Source organism: Trichosurus vulpecula, chromosome 9, assembly GCF_011100635.1.
Source record: "Trichosurus vulpecula isolate mTriVul1 chromosome 9, mTriVul1.pri, whole genome shotgun sequence".
Classification (NCBI taxonomy): Eukaryota; Metazoa; Chordata; class Mammalia; order Diprotodontia; family Phalangeridae; genus Trichosurus; species Trichosurus vulpecula.
Genome location: NC_050581.1, coordinates 39,840,698 through 39,860,002, shown reverse-complemented (window position 1 = coordinate 39,860,002; position 19,305 = coordinate 39,840,698). Strand labels below are relative to the sequence as shown.

The 19,305-nt window shown below is 38.3% G+C and overlaps 1 protein-coding gene across 7 annotated transcripts in view; it reads right to left on the bottom strand.

Moving 5' to 3' along the window:
* The window catches only part of SMARCA2 (SWI/SNF related, matrix associated, actin dependent regulator of chromatin, subfamily a, member 2), a 212,742-nt gene that overhangs the window by 140,432 nt on the left and 53,005 nt on the right, over positions 1-19,305 (bottom strand). For all 7 annotated transcript variants that reach the window (XM_036739114.1, XM_036739118.1, XM_036739116.1 and 4 more), the window contains 3 exons: positions 10,925-11,098; positions 8,310-8,483; positions 4,471-4,641 (listed from right to left, as the gene is read on the bottom strand). In XM_036739114.1, coding sequence (XP_036595009.1) covers positions 4,471-4,641; positions 8,310-8,483; positions 10,925-11,098 — 519 coding nt within the window. The remainder of the gene's footprint in view (positions 1-4,470; positions 4,642-8,309; positions 8,484-10,924; positions 11,099-19,305) is intronic.

The following is a 19,305-nucleotide window of genomic DNA, read 5'->3' as shown; positions in this document are numbered from 1 at the left end:
GCTGTAGCTAAGGAGCCCTCCAGCTTGTAAACCCGGATGCTGAGACTTTGTTCAACTCTGGTTGGAATTTGAATCAGACGAAGTCTGTTGATGTTTGTAATTTGTTTGCATTTTATTTTGAAGTTCAGGGTGCTGGCTTTTTCCCCTGAACTAACTGAATGATATTTGAATGCTGAATTAAAAGTAAGCTTGTCAACCCCTTCATCTTGCTTTCCTTAATTAAGCAGATCAGAAGAATTTGTGCTGTTGGCAGCTTTCTGGGTGCTGGCTGTGGGTGAATCTTATACTCTCACAGAAGCTGCTAGCCAGATTGTTGAGACACCCTACAGGAAAGTAGGAGGGGAAGGGGACAAGAGAAGGGGGACTGGATGAAAGAAAGGAGGGGAGATTGGGGGAGGGGGTAGTCAGAAGCAAAACAAAGAATGATGCCATACTGTAGAAGACCTGAGATAGACAGAGCTGAGTAGCTGCCTCGTTCTTCATTTTGTCTTCCACATTTAACTTCTCCCTATGCACCGTTCATTGCTGGCAATGGAGCCTGCCTCAGGCTGATGTAGTCCAAGTTCAGAATTGAATTCAAGGCCCTGCACAATCTGGCTTGAACCTCCCCTTTCAGTGTCACCTCCCCTTTAGGTACTTTTACATTCCAGGCAATCTGGACCACTCACAATTCCCTGAACTCATGCCACTCTTTGCCACATCTACATTATTACTCACAATGTTCCCTTGTCCCTACCTTCCAATTCTTCCCTTTTCAAGGTCCAATTCAAGGACTCCCTCCTCCATGAAGTCTTCTCTGATGCTCCCAAGTTTCATAGCTGACATTATTTGTCTTTTCTCAGCCTTCATCCTTCTCAACTGAACTGGGAATCTGGTACAGCCAACCACTCTCTCCTCTGGGGTGCTCTCTCTTCTCAGGGTTTTTATGACTCTACTCTCTCCTAGTTTGCCTACTCCCTGTCTAACCTCTCTTCATTATTCTTTGTTAGTTCATCTTTGATAGCCTGACCCCAAATTGTGGGTATTCTCCAAGGTTCTGTTCCAGGCCCTTTTCTCTTCTTGCCATACTCCTTCTTTTAGTAACCTTATCAGATCCCAAGGGCTCAACTATCAGCTCTGTGCAGATGACTTCAGTCCCACATCACCAATGGCCTCCTAGACATTTCCAACTGTGTCTCAGAGACATTAAACTCAACATGTCAAACAGTAAACTCATTATCTTTACTCCCAGAAACTACTCTCTTCTGTTCAAGGAACCACTGTCCTTGCAGTCTCCTGTGTTCATAACCTCATCATTACCTTGGACTCCTCACTCTTCCCCACCCACATATCCAATCATCTATCAAACCTTGTTGCTTTCCCTCTACATTACCTCTTACATCCTACCCCTTTTCTCTCCATTCACAGAGCCACAACCCAGGCCCTCACCACCTCTCAGACTGATTATCATAATGGCCTCTTTACTGGTCTTCTTACCTCAAGTCTCTCTCCACTCCTGATAATAACACAGCTGCCAAAGGAACATTCCTTAAGCTTAGATCCACCCTTGTGACTCCTCAACTCAATCAATTCCAAGGGCTTTCTAGTATCTCTAGGGTAAAATGCAAATTCCTGTGTTTGGCTTTTAAAGCCCTTCCACACCTGGCCTTGACCTATCTGTCCATGCACTGGGGATATAAAGATAGAAATAAAAACTTCCTCCCCTCAAGAAGCTTACATTCTATCAGAGTGTTTGTCATTTGGCTCAAGTACCCCTTAGATAATGGAGATGTAACAGCTTCACCATCATATACCCATGTGGATTTCCAAAGGCAAGCACACGTAGTTTCATGAAACCATGCTTTGCCTATGCCATGCTCTAGCATCAGGACACTGAAAGGTAGTTAATTATTATCTAAATGCCAGAAATAATCATCCCATGGTCATTTGTCTTAGATACATAGATGCACGGTAATATAGGCTTAGATCGCAAAGGTTTCTTGTACTTCTAAAAAATTTAACAACTAATTTTAAAACTCTTAAAAATTTTCATTTTTGAAAAGTCTTTAGCTTTAATTGTTAAAAAAAACTGGTGAAGTGAAAAAATAATACATTTTGTACAGCTCACCTAAGGAATCTGATAAGTTTTCATCTTTATTTGTATATATGCTCTTTATTAAATTTGAGTGTGTATTTCATACAAGCCAGAATTTAAGGCTTAGATTTCTCCAAGCTCTGCTACATTATACTTAAAGGAAAATGAAATATTCTCTGTCAACTTAATGTTAACGTGAAGCCATGAGTCTTCAGTTGTTCATGTTCATGATAAAGCATGCCATCTCATACCTTAAAATCACAGATGAAATAAAAGAATCACATACCTCTTTCACCCGGAAGAGGAATATAACAATTCAAGGATCTTGAAAGAAACTATTTCCCAATAGTAACCTAGTTCAATGTTTTGATAGAAAGATCAAAAAATCAAATACTACAAATTTCTAATCTCTATCGCTCCTGATATGAATATTGGCACACTCCTGGTCTTGGCGTCTAACCATAACATTCAATTCAACAAACATTCATTCAAGTCCATACTCTGTGTAAGATGTAAGCACTGGGAGTAAGAAGGTATCTTATGACACAAACACTTGTCTCAAGGAGCTTATGCTCTAACAAGGGAGGAATGACATCTACCCAAATAACTGATACATGGTAAAGTGTAATAGGTACAAACAAAAGTTCATTTAAAATACTATGAGAAAGGGGAGAAGGGAAGGACACTCTCATAGGAGGGAAAGGTCAGGGAGATCTTCATAGAAGAGGTGGCCCTGTTTGGGACCTTAAAGGGAGGGGCTTCACTTAAAAAATATTCACTCATTCATTCATTTATAGAATAAAACAAGCATTCCATAACATAGTATAATAAAAAAAAAGATGATTGCCTAAAAGGGAGGGACTTCAATAGAGGGAGATGGAAGGGAAAATCCATTCTGGGTATACGAGATAGAATGAACAAAGGCAGAGAGATGGGAGAGAATGAGTGAATAGAGAGCAGACAATAGTTGGCTGGACATCAGAAAACCTGAAGGGAAACTGTATGAGATGAGACTGGAGCCAAACTACGGAAGGACTTGAATGCCAAAATCAGGAGTGTATATTTTATTTAATAATGAAAGAGGAACTGCTGAAGGTTTTCACAAAGGGGAGTGATATGATGGGAAAAGTACACAAGGAATTTTTACTGAGAGAGTGCTGTAAGGCAGAGACTAGAGTCAGGAAGGCTAGTCAGGAGGTCATCACAACGATCCACTCAAATGACAATGAGAACTGAAAACAATGGTTACAGTGGGAGTGGAAAAGATGAGACAGATTCAGGACATAGAATGAATTTGACTTGGGAATTGGCTAGATTGAGAGGAAAGCTTACAAACTTGGAGTCCTGGAAAGATGATGTTGACATCAACAGGAAAAAAAAGAGAGAGAAATAAAAGTGTCAGAAGAAGGGACAGTTTAGGGAGATATTTGAGAATGTCAGTTTCAATATAATGAGTGACTAGAATTTCCATGGAAATACTGAGCAGGCAATGAAGGGACAAAAAATTCCTTTTTTTGCCCAAACATCTTTAGATTATCAGAGTAATAAGAATATACTTTTACATAATAATCTACTGAGGGTTTTTTATTTTGTTATTGTTGCAAGATCATGGTGGCTACCTTAAGTTAGTATCACAGGCATCTTCTAACAATACCCTACAACCTATAGTTGTTGTTGCAAGGGAATAAAGTTGCAAAAGCTAGTGAATCTTTCTCTATCTGTCGTAAAAGAGAATACTTATTTGTTTGGGGCTTTGTCAAATAAAATCTGGTGCCAGAACCTCATCCAAATGTATTGTCCCTAGGTTGCCTTCAACCCATTTTTCAATCATGTTTCCTAACTCAAAGTATTTCATCACTAAACTGGCATAAAGCTATGTTTTTGGTTTCTTCTCAACCTCTTTTATGTTGACTATCTACCTAATTCTCTACATCCTACGCTTCCAGTTACATTGACCCATTCATTGTAAAAGCATTTAGCCAGGTGCTGGGAGAGATACAGCATCTATAACATAGGATCACTGCCTTCCTAGAGGCCATAGCCTAATAGAAGTGATTCTGTTATAAAATACACATACTGTGTACATTCTGGAAGGGTAGAAGAAAGTGCTCTGTGACTTCTACCCAACCATTTATTTTATACACTGGAAATGTATACCAGATTTTTATAGAGTGTTCAATCATCTCTTTCCCATTCCTCCCCATCCTGGGGCAATATTTTGTCTAATGTCCAAACAACACAGTCAGGATATTAATTTAATTTTTTCTAATTAACTAGTATAGATCTTAAAAAATATCGTACATAGTTGCATATAGAATGTACTAAGTTTATGTATGTCTCAAACCAATTAATGTTAATAAATGTCATAGCTCATTGTGTCTCATTTTATGACTTACCTTCTTCCTCCGTCTTTTCTTTTTCTTTTCTTTGGCTGCTTGTGCTTGTTTGTGCTCCCATACCAGGTTTGTCAGGTTAGCCACGTACTCGTCGGTCTGTTGTAAAAGGTAAGCTAAGCGCCTATCTTTCTTCTGATCAATCAGTTTTCGGTAGCCTTCTTCATCTTCAGCCTTTTAGGGTAAAAAATATCCTTGATGTAGAACATTACAGAGAATTCTTCTTTCTGATGTCAAGTTACTCTTACAATGACAAAGAAGGTACTGAAGCCTGGCACTATGTAAACATACTCTTGCAATAGATTGGACAAAACCAGAAAGGTTATCTAGTAAGAGGTCCCTGATGTTACAGATGAGGGAGCTGAAAACCTGACTTTCTGAAGGTCAAACACCTAGTAAAGCAGCAGACCTAAAACTATGTCTTTGACTCAAAATCTAGGACTTTTTCCACTTGTCAGGCCACAGGACTATACCAACATAATGTGAAGAAATAATATATAAATCATATATTCATACATAGAAATAATATGTAAATCTATAGATATGTTAATTATAAAGTTCTTTAAGAAAACTATTAATACATTTTTTACTGCATAAACCTACAAAATTTAATTTCATTAACAAAATAAAGCTATTTGTGAACAGTCCATTTAAATTCTTTTGGAGTATCAAGTTTTCTGGACAATAGGAAATTTGATGATTTGAAAACTCATTCACTGGCTTGTGGAAATGCATGAATTTTGCTCACTCCAAATGTTCCGAAGTGAGTATGTTTCACTTATATACCTAAAAAAATAATTTGTCAGTAAACAAAAGCAAAAGCTGTTGCAAAAGTTTCAGCTGTTAACTATTCCTCTTCTTTCCCCCCCAAAAATTTGTTTACTGAAACTGACCCAAATTAGCAATTCATTACCTTGAAAAGAGTTGGCATGACTACGCTGAGAATGAACCTCACTTTGATAACATATTTACAAGAATATTTACTGATCAAATATCTGAACCAGAAATTCTAGGACAGTTCTAGATTGTGCAATATTTGCAAAGAGTTTGGGGCTACTCATTTATCTAGCAGTCATTGAAATACTATACATTTGGCCTTCTTATCACTTCCTTCATTGCACTGCCTGTCAACTTATAAGAAGCCAGGATTTTAAATGAAAACATACAAGACATGCCAAGAGGAAGTTCCAGACAAGAACTCAGATCTACTGTGGAGTAACCTTAAGGTGGTAAAGCTTGGGGCATCCTCCCTGGTGTTCACCAGTGCAAAAGCAGTATCATTATCCAGTACAAAATGTTACCTGCCCTGAGTGAATGTAAATTGAAGACAGAGGCATGATAACTCTAATTACTTTTGGTTATGGTTGATCTAATTTAGAAAACAAACAAACCATAAAACTGAAGCTTTTCATCAATTAATTACATTATATAATTATTTTAATTGATTTGTGATTTCCTAATCAGTGTCTATGCAATTGGTTACTAAAGTAGCAAAAAATAATTAAATTAAAACTCAGGGAAAAAAACACAGTAGTTCACAGTATTAGCCACTATGACATGGGATATATTTGTTCAAGATCATGATTAGAACTGGAAGTGGCCCCACTATGACTTAGGATATGTGACATTTTCTTGCTCTAATGACAAAAGAAGATGAGTAAAACCAGAAACACAAACCCTGTCCCACAGAATAGTTTGAGTTGTCTTCTATCCAGTCGCTATTCCCAAGAATGTACTTTGGATCTTCTATCATTATGTCTTATACACACACACACACACACACACCCCACTCTCCCACCCCCATTTGTCCTGTGGGGTGGATATTTTTTTTAATCCAAGTTGTGATCTAAGGTTGATTACAGAAGACAAACATACAGCAAATCATAAAGATGAACACATCTTCTGTCTTTGAAATGAAATGTCTGCCAAGAATAAGCTAGAAAGAGTGCTAAATGGTCTGTGTCGGAGGACACAGCTCCTCCTAGCTATGCTACAGAATACCGTGCCGCCTTGGATAAGTCACTTGGCTTCTCTGTCCCCAGTTTCCTCATTTAGAAAATGAGATGGATATGATGACAACAATAGTAGCCATATAGCACTTTAAGGTGTACTAAATGCTTTATGAATATTATCTCACTTAATCTTGGGAGGAAAGTGTTATGATTATCTCCATTTCACAGATGAGGAAACTGAGGCAGACAAGAGGTGAAGTGCAGGGTCCCACAGCTAGCAAGTGTCTGAAGCCAGCCTTCCTGACTCCAGGGGGTGCACCACCCAGCTGAGTTTGGAAACCCAGATGTTGGTGCTTCTCTCTCTGGTAACTATGTTTGAATTGCTATGGACAGCTGAGGAGCTGATCTTTAAAGTACCACTCTAGTCTATAAAGTGTACAAATGGGTTGGCACATAGCTGATCTCCCAACTGTAATTAATAAGTTAAAAAACATGTTAAATGATTCTTGGAACCATACCCAAGCTAAAGGAAAGAAATAGCATTTTAATGGTGAGTTTAAAAAAAAGGAACACTGGAAAAAACTAAGGAATTAGGTTAATAAGTATTGAAGTACTGGAGGATTTTCAGAAAGAGGTTTTTTCTAAGTGGAAAAGGGAGAGAGAATAAGGTATTTCATAGATGTGGATCTGGAAGGGACCTCCAAAATCATCTACTCCAGCCCTTTCATTTTAAAGATGAGGAATTTGGACCCAGAGATGTTATGTGACTTGTTCTGACTCACAGAGGCTCTAAGTGGCTGAGGCAGGATTTGAACCCAGTCTTCTGGTTGCTAATTCAGCGCTCCTTCCACTATACCATTTGAAATAGTTTCTCTGTCTATGCTTCCTTATTTGCCTATCAAAATAATACAGTATAGCATACTACTTTATGTTTATAACTGAGATTTGAATAATGACAATCCTGGAATATAGCAAAATCTATACTACTCAAGGGTGTGCGCTATTAAAGTGTGGAACACAATAGTTGTCAACTAACACACGTGCATTATTAGATTCATAGAGGAAGGGTTTTCAATCTTTTTTTGCATCACAGGTCTTTCTAGCATCTGATGAAGCCTAATTACAGAAGAAATCAATTATAATGAAATACAGTGGTCAAAATATTTTTACAAACAAGTTCCTGGGCCTCGGGTTAAGAGCTCCTGTTATACAGCTGTAATGGCAAGCTGTTTTTTTCTTTTGGAGTGCTTCTCAGCACTAAGGCAATCAAGAACCTTTGACTGAGTCTTGCCTTTGTTTGAATCAAGAGTCTTTGATCACCTGCTTAAGTCACCAGAAAGCCTAAGTCACATGAGTTTGAGTCACATGGCTGTGATGCCCTCTGTGGGCTGACCCTGAAGAAATGTATCTATACTCTGATGTTAGCATTTTGCTTTGTGGGGCTCACTCATTGGAGGAGTGTTCATGTGATTTGGCCAGACAAGACTCTGGATAGTTGTTAAAGAGCCCCCTGGCTTTGAAAACCCAGATGTTGGTGCTTCTCTCTCTGGTAACTATGTTTGAATTGCTATGGACAGACAGTTAGAAATCCTGTCTACTGATTTGTGTTATTTGCTCTGTTTATGTAATTTCTGCTTGTGTTTTCTCTGAAGTTCAGGATGCTGACTTTTTCCCCTGAACTAAGTGAATGATGTATGTATGTTTAAGTAAAGTGAGATTGTAAACCCTAAAGTTGCTTTCCTTAGAAAAGCAGATCAAAGAACCTGTGCTATCGGCCCTCCTGTGTGCTGATGTTATTGGCCTTACACCTCCACAGTAGCTGCTAGTAACATTGGTGTTACAAGAGCAGCAAGGCCAATTGTAGCAGATTTCAGCAAGTATGCCTCTTACCATCAGCCTCCGCATTCTTTCCTTTTCAATGCGTTCTGTTTCTTTCTTCTGCTCCCGTTCAGTGTTAGCATGCCAAGTTGCCACCGCTTTAGAAAGTTTCTGAATTTTCCCAGCCACTGACCGGTGGTACTCTTTAAAATCTTTTGCATGTTGCAAAATGCTGTTCAGGTATTCCTAAGATCATTGAAAAGAGCATAATTAAAACCAGTCTCCAGATGCATAATGAGGTTTTAATGTTTCAAAAGGAACTTTCAAAGCAAATTTAACAGGAAGGAAAAATTTTACTGCATGTCATAAAAGTCCAAGTATATCTAGTTTTAATTGGAGAGTTTTCCAAAGTGTCATCCGTGGGAATGCTGTCCCTGAGGAACCATTCATAAATATGCCTATGGAAAAGAAGACATTAAGCCATACCAGGGCCAAGATGTGGTGATACTAATAGGTTTGATTAATTGCTCTAAATGAGGCTGACAAAACAGAATTGTATCCACTGGCATGTTAAATTATAACCTCCCATGTTAACATAAAAATGACCATACATAACACATCTATTACAATACCCTCACTTTATTTTTTTAATTTTTTACCAGACCTGTGATTTCATAAGAGTAGGACACATCTGGTGAGTACTTGCTCAATGCCAAACAGAACCTCCCTGTAACCTACGTTCTTACCTTAGAGAGCTACTCACTAATCACCAAGATGTTAAGGCTGCAGTCAAGATTTGGCAGAAGTCCATCAGGAACTGTCTACCCTCATACTAAGCCATCAACTTTTGAATACCTGCATTTAATTTTTTTTAATGGTATGAAATCATCTACTAAATGTCTCCTCTCATGATGTCGCATCATGGTAAATACCTGTACCAATGGAGCACAGGTGTAAGCTGAAAATGTTTCAGGTACAAGTCAACTGACAAGCAGAGGTGCTCCTCACAAGAGGGTGGCCAATAGGGAAATAGTTGTTTTTGTCCACAACAAGTCAATACGAACATGCATTAAGATATGGAGTTACAATCTACATTGGTAGAGGAAATACCCAAACCAATAATATCAAAGATATTTAAAGTATTAAAGAGTGATGGGGAATGAATTGATGGAGCTAAAGATAGCATACACAAAACATGGCTAATTAAAAAATAATTAGGAAAAAAACTATCCTATTACAAAATTAATCATGGCTTAATGGAAAGAGAATTGTCCTCAGAGCCAAGAAAACCTGGGTCCAAGATTTGCCCCTGCAAGTCACTTAACCCCTCAGCCCTCTGGGCAAGTCTCTGAGATCATTCCAAAGAAGCCCCTGTATGGGTGGAAGGGGTTCCTTATGTCACTGTATACATAGGCACAGTCCTTATCTTATTTAAATATGATTAAAATATCTTAAAACTACACATCAAATTAATCAAAATTAACTAAACACTTTACAGTGGAGTTTTCTATAATACAGAAAAACAGGATCATTACATAACCTAAAATAATATAATTGCATACATTACGTCAAAATACATACTAGTACAGTCATAGTTAGTTGTTTTTTTTTTAATTAGTCCAAGCTTCTAATTAGATTCAGAAACTATGGTCCCAGTCATAACACATTTGTATTTATTACAAAAATAACATTTAACTCCCTCTGACATTCTCTTGTTCCTCTTCTCCCATTAGTGGACTGCCTATGATCACAAAAATGTTCCAGGAGACATCCTCTATAGCAAGATATTCTATGGCTTCCTGAGGAGGAGGGCAAGGAGAGCACTGGCTGGGAAAACCAACGAACTTGGGTTTTGGCAAAGGTTTTACTACTAAGTAGGCCCATGACTGCAGGCAAATGCCTTGATCTCTTTGGGCCTCAGTTTCCTCCAGCATAAAATGATAAAAATCAGCTTTACAATCTCTAAGGTTTAATGCAATTCCTTCATCTGATGGACATGAACCCAAACCAAGACCTTTTCCCCTTACCCCAAAAGAATTTGGGTCCCATTTGTCTATGGGCCCTGGAAATCTCCACTTTGAACTCTCCTTAAATTTTCCCACTTGATCTGGCCTTCACCTGAAGCTATAAGCCTTCTATTATGGTTATGCCCAATTCTTTGTTACCCTTAACTTAGCCTAGCCCTCCATTGTCTGTTTTCTTTGGATCCCCTTTGGCAACTACCCCTGCCTTCCCCCTCTAGTCACCCCAGCCTACTGGCCACTCCCATCAAGATCCTCCCTAGACCCCTCTTTCAATCACCCCAGACTACTTGACCAATCCTAGATCCCTCCCACAGTCTTTCTGTATATAAGATCTATCTCAGCCTCCATTAAGGTGTTCAGATTCAATCTGGCCTGCTTACATTAGCTTTACAAATGTTCAGATTCCTTAAGACTCTGCCCAATATGGCAGATCTTTAATAAATTTTGTTTTTCTTTGGCTGAAAGAAGACTTGAGTTGAATTCATTCAGGCAGAACCCGTGTGTCACTATTTCGGACCTCTAAACCTCAACACTCACCAAGTTGACAATAATATGTTAGATGAAGGGCTGATGGCCATAAACAATTTCAAACTACTTCCTTTCTTGTAAATTAGATTCCTATTAAAAACAGATGCCAAGGAAGAAGAGGGCATGTTAGATTACCTGGTGCTTCTGTCTGCGCTTCCTCTCCTGTTCAATCTTCTGTTGTTTCTCAAGCTTTTCAGTCATGCGGGCTTCCCTCAGTGTTTGCCTCTTGCTGCGTTTGTAGGCTTTGGAGTTCAGGGCAGTCTCTAAGGTTGTGTCTCGACGCATACAAGCTACCACTTCTTGTCTTAACTGTCAAGAGAATAAAGATGACATCCCTTAAATGGAAGGTTGATGTCTTTGACCTTAAATACAAGATGGCCCCAAAGTTTTAGTGAAGTTTTAAGCTATTAAAACTTGTCTTTTACATTAACAGAATGTACTTTAAATGAGCTTTTTCATTGTGTTTGGCCTTCACTAAGGTTTCTATAAAGTTTATTAACCCTCAGAGACAAGTGAGAAAAAAAAACTATATTAAAAACTAAAATTAAATTATATTGTCAATGCTGGTATAATTTTTCTTCTGGTAAAGGTCCATAAGTCAGTAAAAAATAGCCATAAAATGAAATATTCTTCCCTGATTATCTCATTTGAAATTGACACCTCTCGCTTCATATTTCTTATAGCACAGTAGCTAAACGTTTCCTTTGCTCTTATCATCTTCTGTGTATCATACTTATTTAGGTGCCTGTTCCATTCCCCTCTCGCCATGAGAAGGGAAGCTCCTTGAAAGCAGGGATGTTGGCATTTTTCTTCCTGGTAGCCTTTCTGTATAAGCACTGTGCCTTGCACATAAGCCATATTTAATCATTTTTTGCTAATTTTAATTCAATTAATGTAAAAAAAGGCAAATGAGTACCTTCTATACTTTAAATGCTGATTTATTTCTATTTAATCTTGCTTTCCTTTTCATTTAAAATAAAAAAATTCTCTTTTTATTGTGGCATATTAACAGATACCCTATATAATCTGTTTAATATTTCACTTACAGAGAATATAGGTATTGGTTGTAGGTTATGGCAACTATACATATATGTATATATGTGTGTGTTATGTATAATATGTAATTATATATGTGCATGTGCATATACATATATATGTGTGTATATACACATATACATATGTCAATAAGCATTTATTAAGTACATATGTGTCAGGTACTATTCAAAGCCCTAGGAGGTTGGGGTGTTTATACATGTATTTATGTATATATGTATATATACACATACATACACCTACACACACACACACACACACAAAACATGTGTAGATATGTACATATAGTGACACTCTTTGTGATTGGAAGTTTATATTATTATTTAAGGATTACTACAAATCTTATTGAATACCTATTGAATTACTATGAAATCTCATTGAATATTAAGCATATTTTAATATTAAGCATATTGAATAATTAAGCATATTAAGCATGTTTTAATAAACATATTAAGAATATTTTCCTATCAGATGACCTAGAAGCAAGATTAAATTTAATAAGCTCTCACATGGTGGCCAGAAGAAGCAATACAAGGGCACTCTCAAGGATCTCTGGAGAACTTTGGAACTGATTGTGTGACATGGCAGACACTAGCACAGGACTGCCCATCATGGCATGCCCTCACCAGAGAAGGTGCTGTACTCTATGAGCAAAGCAGAATTGAAGTAGCTCAGAAACAATGCAAGATGCACAAATTAAGAGAATCCACCCCAAATGTTCACAAGGACTATTTGGGCCTACCCTGTGGTAGAGCATTCCTAGATAATATTGGTCTGATCAGCCACAGATGGACACATTGTAACTTGACTCTACCATAGCGATGTCATTTTTGGTCCTCTTTGAGACCGAAGGACAACAGCCATTCAATAAAAACTATTTAACTTCAATTTAGTTCTAAGTTTTTAAGTACAGGTAGCAAAATTCTCAAAAAAGTTAAACCAAGAAAATCAGATGAAAACTAAATGATAAACAGAATTATATAGCCAAAACTGAAGCTAGCCTTAAAAGCCACCAACTGTGACACATTAGTTAGAATTTATCTATTCACTAAAGTTTTTCTTGTGTTTATGATGTAAAAATAATAAAATTTACATTTAGGAAATAGGAAACAGAATTGAAAATATTTTTTTTCAATTTTTAAAATTTTGTTAGCTTCAATGTCCCTAATTAACATCTATTTGAACAACAACCAAAAAAAAACTCTACAAGAGGATAAAATCCGTGTACCTCTAGACTAACTATATCAGTTTTCAACAATTCAGTTCAACAAACATTTATTGGACACCTGCCTAGTATAGAACATAATACAAAGTATTGAAGGATTAGACACCATTTTGATAAGACATGGTCCTGCCCTCAATAGTACGAATATAACATCTACACAAATAGCTCTAATACAAAATAATATATACATGTGTAAAAGAGGTATAAAATGCTGTGCGAGGTACAAGAACAGTAGTTTATTATCAGCAGAAAGATTGCAGAGAAAGGTTTTCAAAAGGATACTATATTTAGACTACATCGAAAGGCTGGGTATGATTTCAACAGACAGAGGGAGAAGAGCATTTGAGGTACAGGAAATATGGTGACCAATGGCACAGAACCAGAAAGTACAAGCTGTAGAAAAATAAACTGTTCAATGCGGTTATATCACAGAGTATGTAGCAGCAAATATTATGAGAGTGATCTATAAGGACAGGATGGTACCAGACTCTGAAAGGCCTTGAATGTCAGGAGGTAGAAGGAGTTTGAGCCGTATTTGGTAGGCAACAGAGATTCATTGGAGAATTTAAAGCATGAAATAACCAGAAATAGGCCTACAGAAATTTAGTCTGGCAGTGGTGTTCAAGATCCAAAGATTACAACATGATCTAAAGACCACAGAGATCATATTCCAAGTTGGACGTGCTTATGATTTTAGTCATAGCCTCAGTCATGCCAAGTCAGGCAATTCAATAACTTTGAAATATTTCCAATCATTAATAATTCATTTACCATACTATGAAATCTTAACAAAGAAAAAAAATCAGATAAAGAAATGTTCATTCCTACTGTTTACTAAGGCAGCCAATGGCAAAATCGACCAGTTTACTTTGGGTCAAAACTAGTGTATGCTATGCAACAAAACTTAACAAAAATAAATAAATAAAGCTATTATATATTGCATCGATCCATACATGAATCTGTGATCTCATCAATGCCACTCCTGCCTCCATTAGTGCAGATTTCAAATCCTCCCTTCCAAGTTTCCTAAACCTGTATAACTCTTGTCCATTTCTTTCTAAGTTGTTGTTCAGTCATTTCAGTTGTGTCCGACTTTTTGCAATGCTATTTGGGGTTTTCCTGGCGAAGATACTGGAGTGGTTTGCCATTTCCTTCTCCAGTTCATTTTACAGATAAGGAAACTAAGGCAAACAGAGTTAAGTGACTTGCCCAGGGTCAAACAGCTAGTGAGTGTCTGAGGCCAGATTTGAACTCAGGAAGATGAGTCTTCTTGACTTCAAGCTCAGTACTCTAGCCACCTAGCTGTAGCCTTCATTAAGTCTTTATCTAATATGATTGTGGCCTTCCTTTTTAAATATTTTTTAAATATAGGGCAGCCCCAGTTTGACTGTCTGTGCCTGGGAGTACCTTTGTGTTCTGTTTATAAACCTCTCTGATTATTACTTGTCCTATATATCATCTCTTACTTACAACTACCACACAGCTTCCCATTGCCCTTTAGGTAACTTGCAATTTTTATTTCGGGTGGCATTCCATGATTCACAGCCAAACAGCATCACCAGGAGAACTTTAGTGTTTCAAATATGGGCCTTTGTGGTAGGAAACAGGTTGGGATCACTGAAATTGAGTGATTTCCTAAAGCAAGCTTGATCTCCCTCTCCCTTCTACTCAAGTCTAGGCCTGGCAGTGCCTACTGGAGATAGATGTACTAATGAACTAAATGAGAAACCATCTAGATGCACTTCATAACCTGAGCAACATGAATTTATCATCCGGTGTGGTTCTTTTTTTCAGTTTTGGCAGTCAGGTGGGTTACTTAGCACTTCATAGAGAAGACTCTCTTGTATTCTGAGATTTCACAAGATCCACACAATAATATCCGCATACTTGAATAATCAGAGGCTCTTTCTGTCTATGGGGACTTGCTTTTCTTTTTGAACAGAGTGCAGGACATCCTCCATGACACCATTAGCACTGCAGAGGGGGCACATCCCCTTGGTGGATGCTGTGCTTACCACACATCTTCAGGTGGTCTTTGAACGGTTATTTTCTCAGTTACCTCTGTCATGAATCTTTAAGGACTTTAGGCTCAGGAGATGTCTCATTTTAAGAGGAGTTTTTAAAGCTGTATTTTGTTCTACTTGGGGCAATGCTCTTTTGAAGTCAACAAACCATGCGTGCAGAATGACTTCATATCTTTTGCACCTCAGTCAGCTGTGTGAATATTAAGAAGAAAAAATCTTCTGGGAAAGGCTGCCTGTTTTTTTTTCTTATGATTGCATCAGTACCCAAGACAAGGGCATATCATTCACTCATTCAGGAAGCATTTATGAAGCAACAACTTTATGCAGAGCACTTTGACTACCAGTTCTTTAAGAACTAGGACTGTCCCTTTCCTTTCTTTGAATCTCTAGCACTTGGTCCAGTGCCTGGCACGTGGTAGATGTTTAATAAGGGTTTACTGACTAGAAGCTGGGGGAGATATAATCTAATTGGGGAATAATAAACTAATACAGATATTTGTAATGCACAATAATACATGATTAAGTACACTGAATGCAAAACAAGCTTCTCTGTGCAGTCTGAGCAGGAAAAAGGTTATAATTAATGGGGGGAAGTAAGGAATGCTTCATAGAGGAGGTGCCAATTAAGTTAGCTTTAAAAGATAGACAGAAATTAAACAGGTGAAGCAGAAGAGGGCTGATAATACAAGCACAGTAAAGAGATGCTATGAAAGTGAGGAAGAGGGTAGTTCAGTTCTGCTGGAGCACATAGTGGGAGATAAAACAAGAAAGGAGGTGTTAAATGTTACAGAATATACATCAGATTCGGTCTATTTGACAAATGATGAAATGGTGATCAGTTTCTGTTTCTAATGCCTCTCTGAGGCTCAGTAACTGAAAAGACTTAGAAAATCTTAGGGCTAGAAGGGAGCCCAGAAGCCATCCTTATGAACTCATAAATGAATAAGAATCCCCTCTACGATATAACCAACAAGTAATCCTGAACCCCAAGGAGAGAGAAAGCCACTACCTCCCAAGATACTCAGTTCCAAGTTCCAATAGCTCTAATTGTTAGGAAGTTTTTCCTTTATTTAATCCTAACTTTGCCTCTTTGAAATTTCTACCCCCCTGCTCTTACCTAATTTCTCTCTCTGGGACCAAAGAGAACAAGCCTATTCCCTATTCCATGTGACAGCCCTTCCAATATCTGATAGCTACAATAACATCCCTAAGTCTTCTTTTCTCCAGTCCAAACATCTCTAGTTCTTTCAGCCAATGACATCATCTCAAGAACCAGCATCATCCTATTTGTCCCACTCTGGAAGCTCTCCAGCCTATCACATGGGGCTTTGAAAAAGTCCCCTCTGCCTGCTGCTTGCAAATGGAAGCCTAGGATTTGGCCAAACATACACACATCAGGGGAAAGAGCAGCTTGCTTCAAGTGAATCAGAGCCTTCTAATGATCCTAAGTAAAATAATGTTTTATCTTGCCAAAAGAAGGTCATGGTATCACAACCTTCAACTACCGAGTATAAAATCTTAGGGAATGATACCTTTCTAACATGTCAGCATAGGTGAGTCCTTCCTTGAAGATCCATCTACAGCATTATATAAAGCAGAATTCCTTGACTTTTGAATTTTTTTTCTCTTAAAAGGCCTGTAAATGGCAGAGAGAAGCATGTACTTCTTAGTAGTGCATTTCTGCTTCACAATTGGCAATCATTTATTGAGCACAGAGTGGTCAGAAGCTAGTGACATCTTGTCCGTAGCCATTTTTGTTTTGTTCTGTTTTCATAAAAGCAAAATCTATGACTTCTTTCATTCTTTTAGCGTCTTCTCTGAGACATCTTTCAAACTGATCCCTGAGGGTCTTTAAAATTGTGTTACCTCCAACATGGATTTCTTCTGTCATTTCTAGACAATCTTCTCAACTTCATTTTCTTAAATGCCCCCTCTGCTTCTTCACACAATGCTTGAGATAATGAAGTGGTAGACTCCAAATGTGACAGTTCCATTGTCAATAGAGATGAGAATAGGTTAGATTAGAAACACTTAGACATCATTTCCATTTCTAATATATTGGTTGTCCTCCAAGTTTAATCTAACCCTCCCAAGTTTAATGTCTTTTGGGAAATGTGCGTCTCCCACCAAGCACTTGGCAGGTTACTCTTCTCAACTGCTTTTTGGCTTCTACGAAGCAATGCTGCTCATTATCTTCCACCATCCTTCTCTGTAATGTCAGCAAGTGAATTTATATATTCCTATCTGGTGCTGCCCTTGGCTGCTACAGTTCTCTGCTTGGCAAGATCATCAACGTTTTGCTGTCTGCTTTATATCAACCAAGTTTCTCTAGGACCTAGTGATCATCAGAATCATTGTCTTTACATTTATTCACGCCGTTTTCCAGAACTGACAGCTTGTTTAAAAAGGCTGGGGTGGTACTACTGTCATCACACACAGTGTGATCATTCTGTGTCTTCTAATTTGTTAGTTTTGAACTTTAGTCATTCAGTGATCTAACAGTGATCTGACTGTGACACAGATGATGACAACGTTGAATGTCCCATCAGCAGCAGTTCATTTATTGTGCTCTTCAGCATTCTCAAGGTCCCTCTTCTTTCAACTCTCCTCTTGAAGAAAGTATTCATGATGTACAAGATCAAGGTTTCTAAGCAATACATAGTTGCACCCCTTTATCTCCCTTGATCCTAAGCTGTATTTTTCAACATAGATTTGCTTTCTTCCCCTGTGTCCACTTTCACACTAATGCCATCAAATGGTCTATAGGTCAAGTCCAAAAGGGCATATCAAGGTTCTCATTAGCATGTTTACCTCTTCATCCTCTGTAAAGGTTTTTAGTGCATCAGTTGCAATGATCTTCATGGCAGTATGCTTGCTTACTCTCAAGTGAAGCAAGGTGACCAAGTATCTCAAGAAATACGTTATGTTGTTTTTGGATATATAAACACAATTCTGCCAACTCTTTTACTTATGCTCCAGAGAAAATCTGTGAGTCATCTTTCCATTTACCTACAGCTTTTTTCATCTTCTGACTTCCTTTAGGCTGAGAATGTTGGTAAGGATGTGGTTCAGTTCCTTCAGTAGTGTTATCTACTTTACTGATGATTACAGAAGGACCTCACATTTAGAGCACTGACGTCAAATCAGTGTCAGAGGGTCTCTGTGAGATCCTCAGCACTTCCCACACTCCCTTGCCCACACTTCTGCCACTGATACTGTAGAAGCAGGACTAAGGGGTAATTTCTTTTTAAGTTCACAGGCTGCCATGGGCAAAAACCATCATCCCTTAATGGGACCAACTTTCCAGTGATGAGCCTCTCTCCCTCCCTGTGTTAGGTGGCTCCTGCTATCTGGTACACACTTGGAGCTTTTTTTGATCCATCAAACCTGCTAGAGCTTTGGGTCTTAGCTTAGCATGCAACAAGATATGTCACCTCCCACAGTACAATGAGTCACTAGAGTGGGGCTTTGGTGGAGGTAACCCACCCTCTTCCTAACCTGCTCCTTCCAGATTTGAGCTCATCAAACAAGTGTTTTCTCACAGACTGATAGCTCTACCGGTCCTCTTCCTAGGTCCAACCTGTGGACAGTCATTTACTTCACCAGCAGGGAGCTACATTCCTCAGACTACTGTCCCTCCAGTCTCAGCTCAAGCAACAAATTTTTAAAAAGAGGAAAAAAACCTGATATCTACAGGCCCAAAATAATTTTTAGCTTGCTTACTAATCTGAGGAACACAGAAAACATTATTAACCTCAGTTTTATTTGCAGACCAGGCAGCCGATCATCCAACGAGGACATCTGACCATCTGCCCTGTTTCTCACCACCTGGATCAGTACCCTCTACACCAGCCACCCTGGACCTCCAGATCTTTAATATCCATGACCTCCAGGTCTTTAATATCCATGCTAGAGACAGTTTAAACCAGCTGTGGATAGCCAATTGTTAAATTTTCAGGGTGAGCATTTATACCTTGGAAATTGGCAAAGCTATAAATTAGCTTGATTTATTGCTCTGTTGGTTGTCTAGACTTAAGGAAGTGATGGGGAAAATGTTAATGCAATTTAAATCTAAAAGTGTTCCATGGGCACATTTTTTTTTTCCTGAGAGCTGGTTATTAAGGGTTTGCCAGCACACCACAGCCCCCAGGCTTTGGGGAAGTTAATCCACTCATCTTCGAAGACTGCACCCCAGGGCCTCCAGCCCAGCTGAT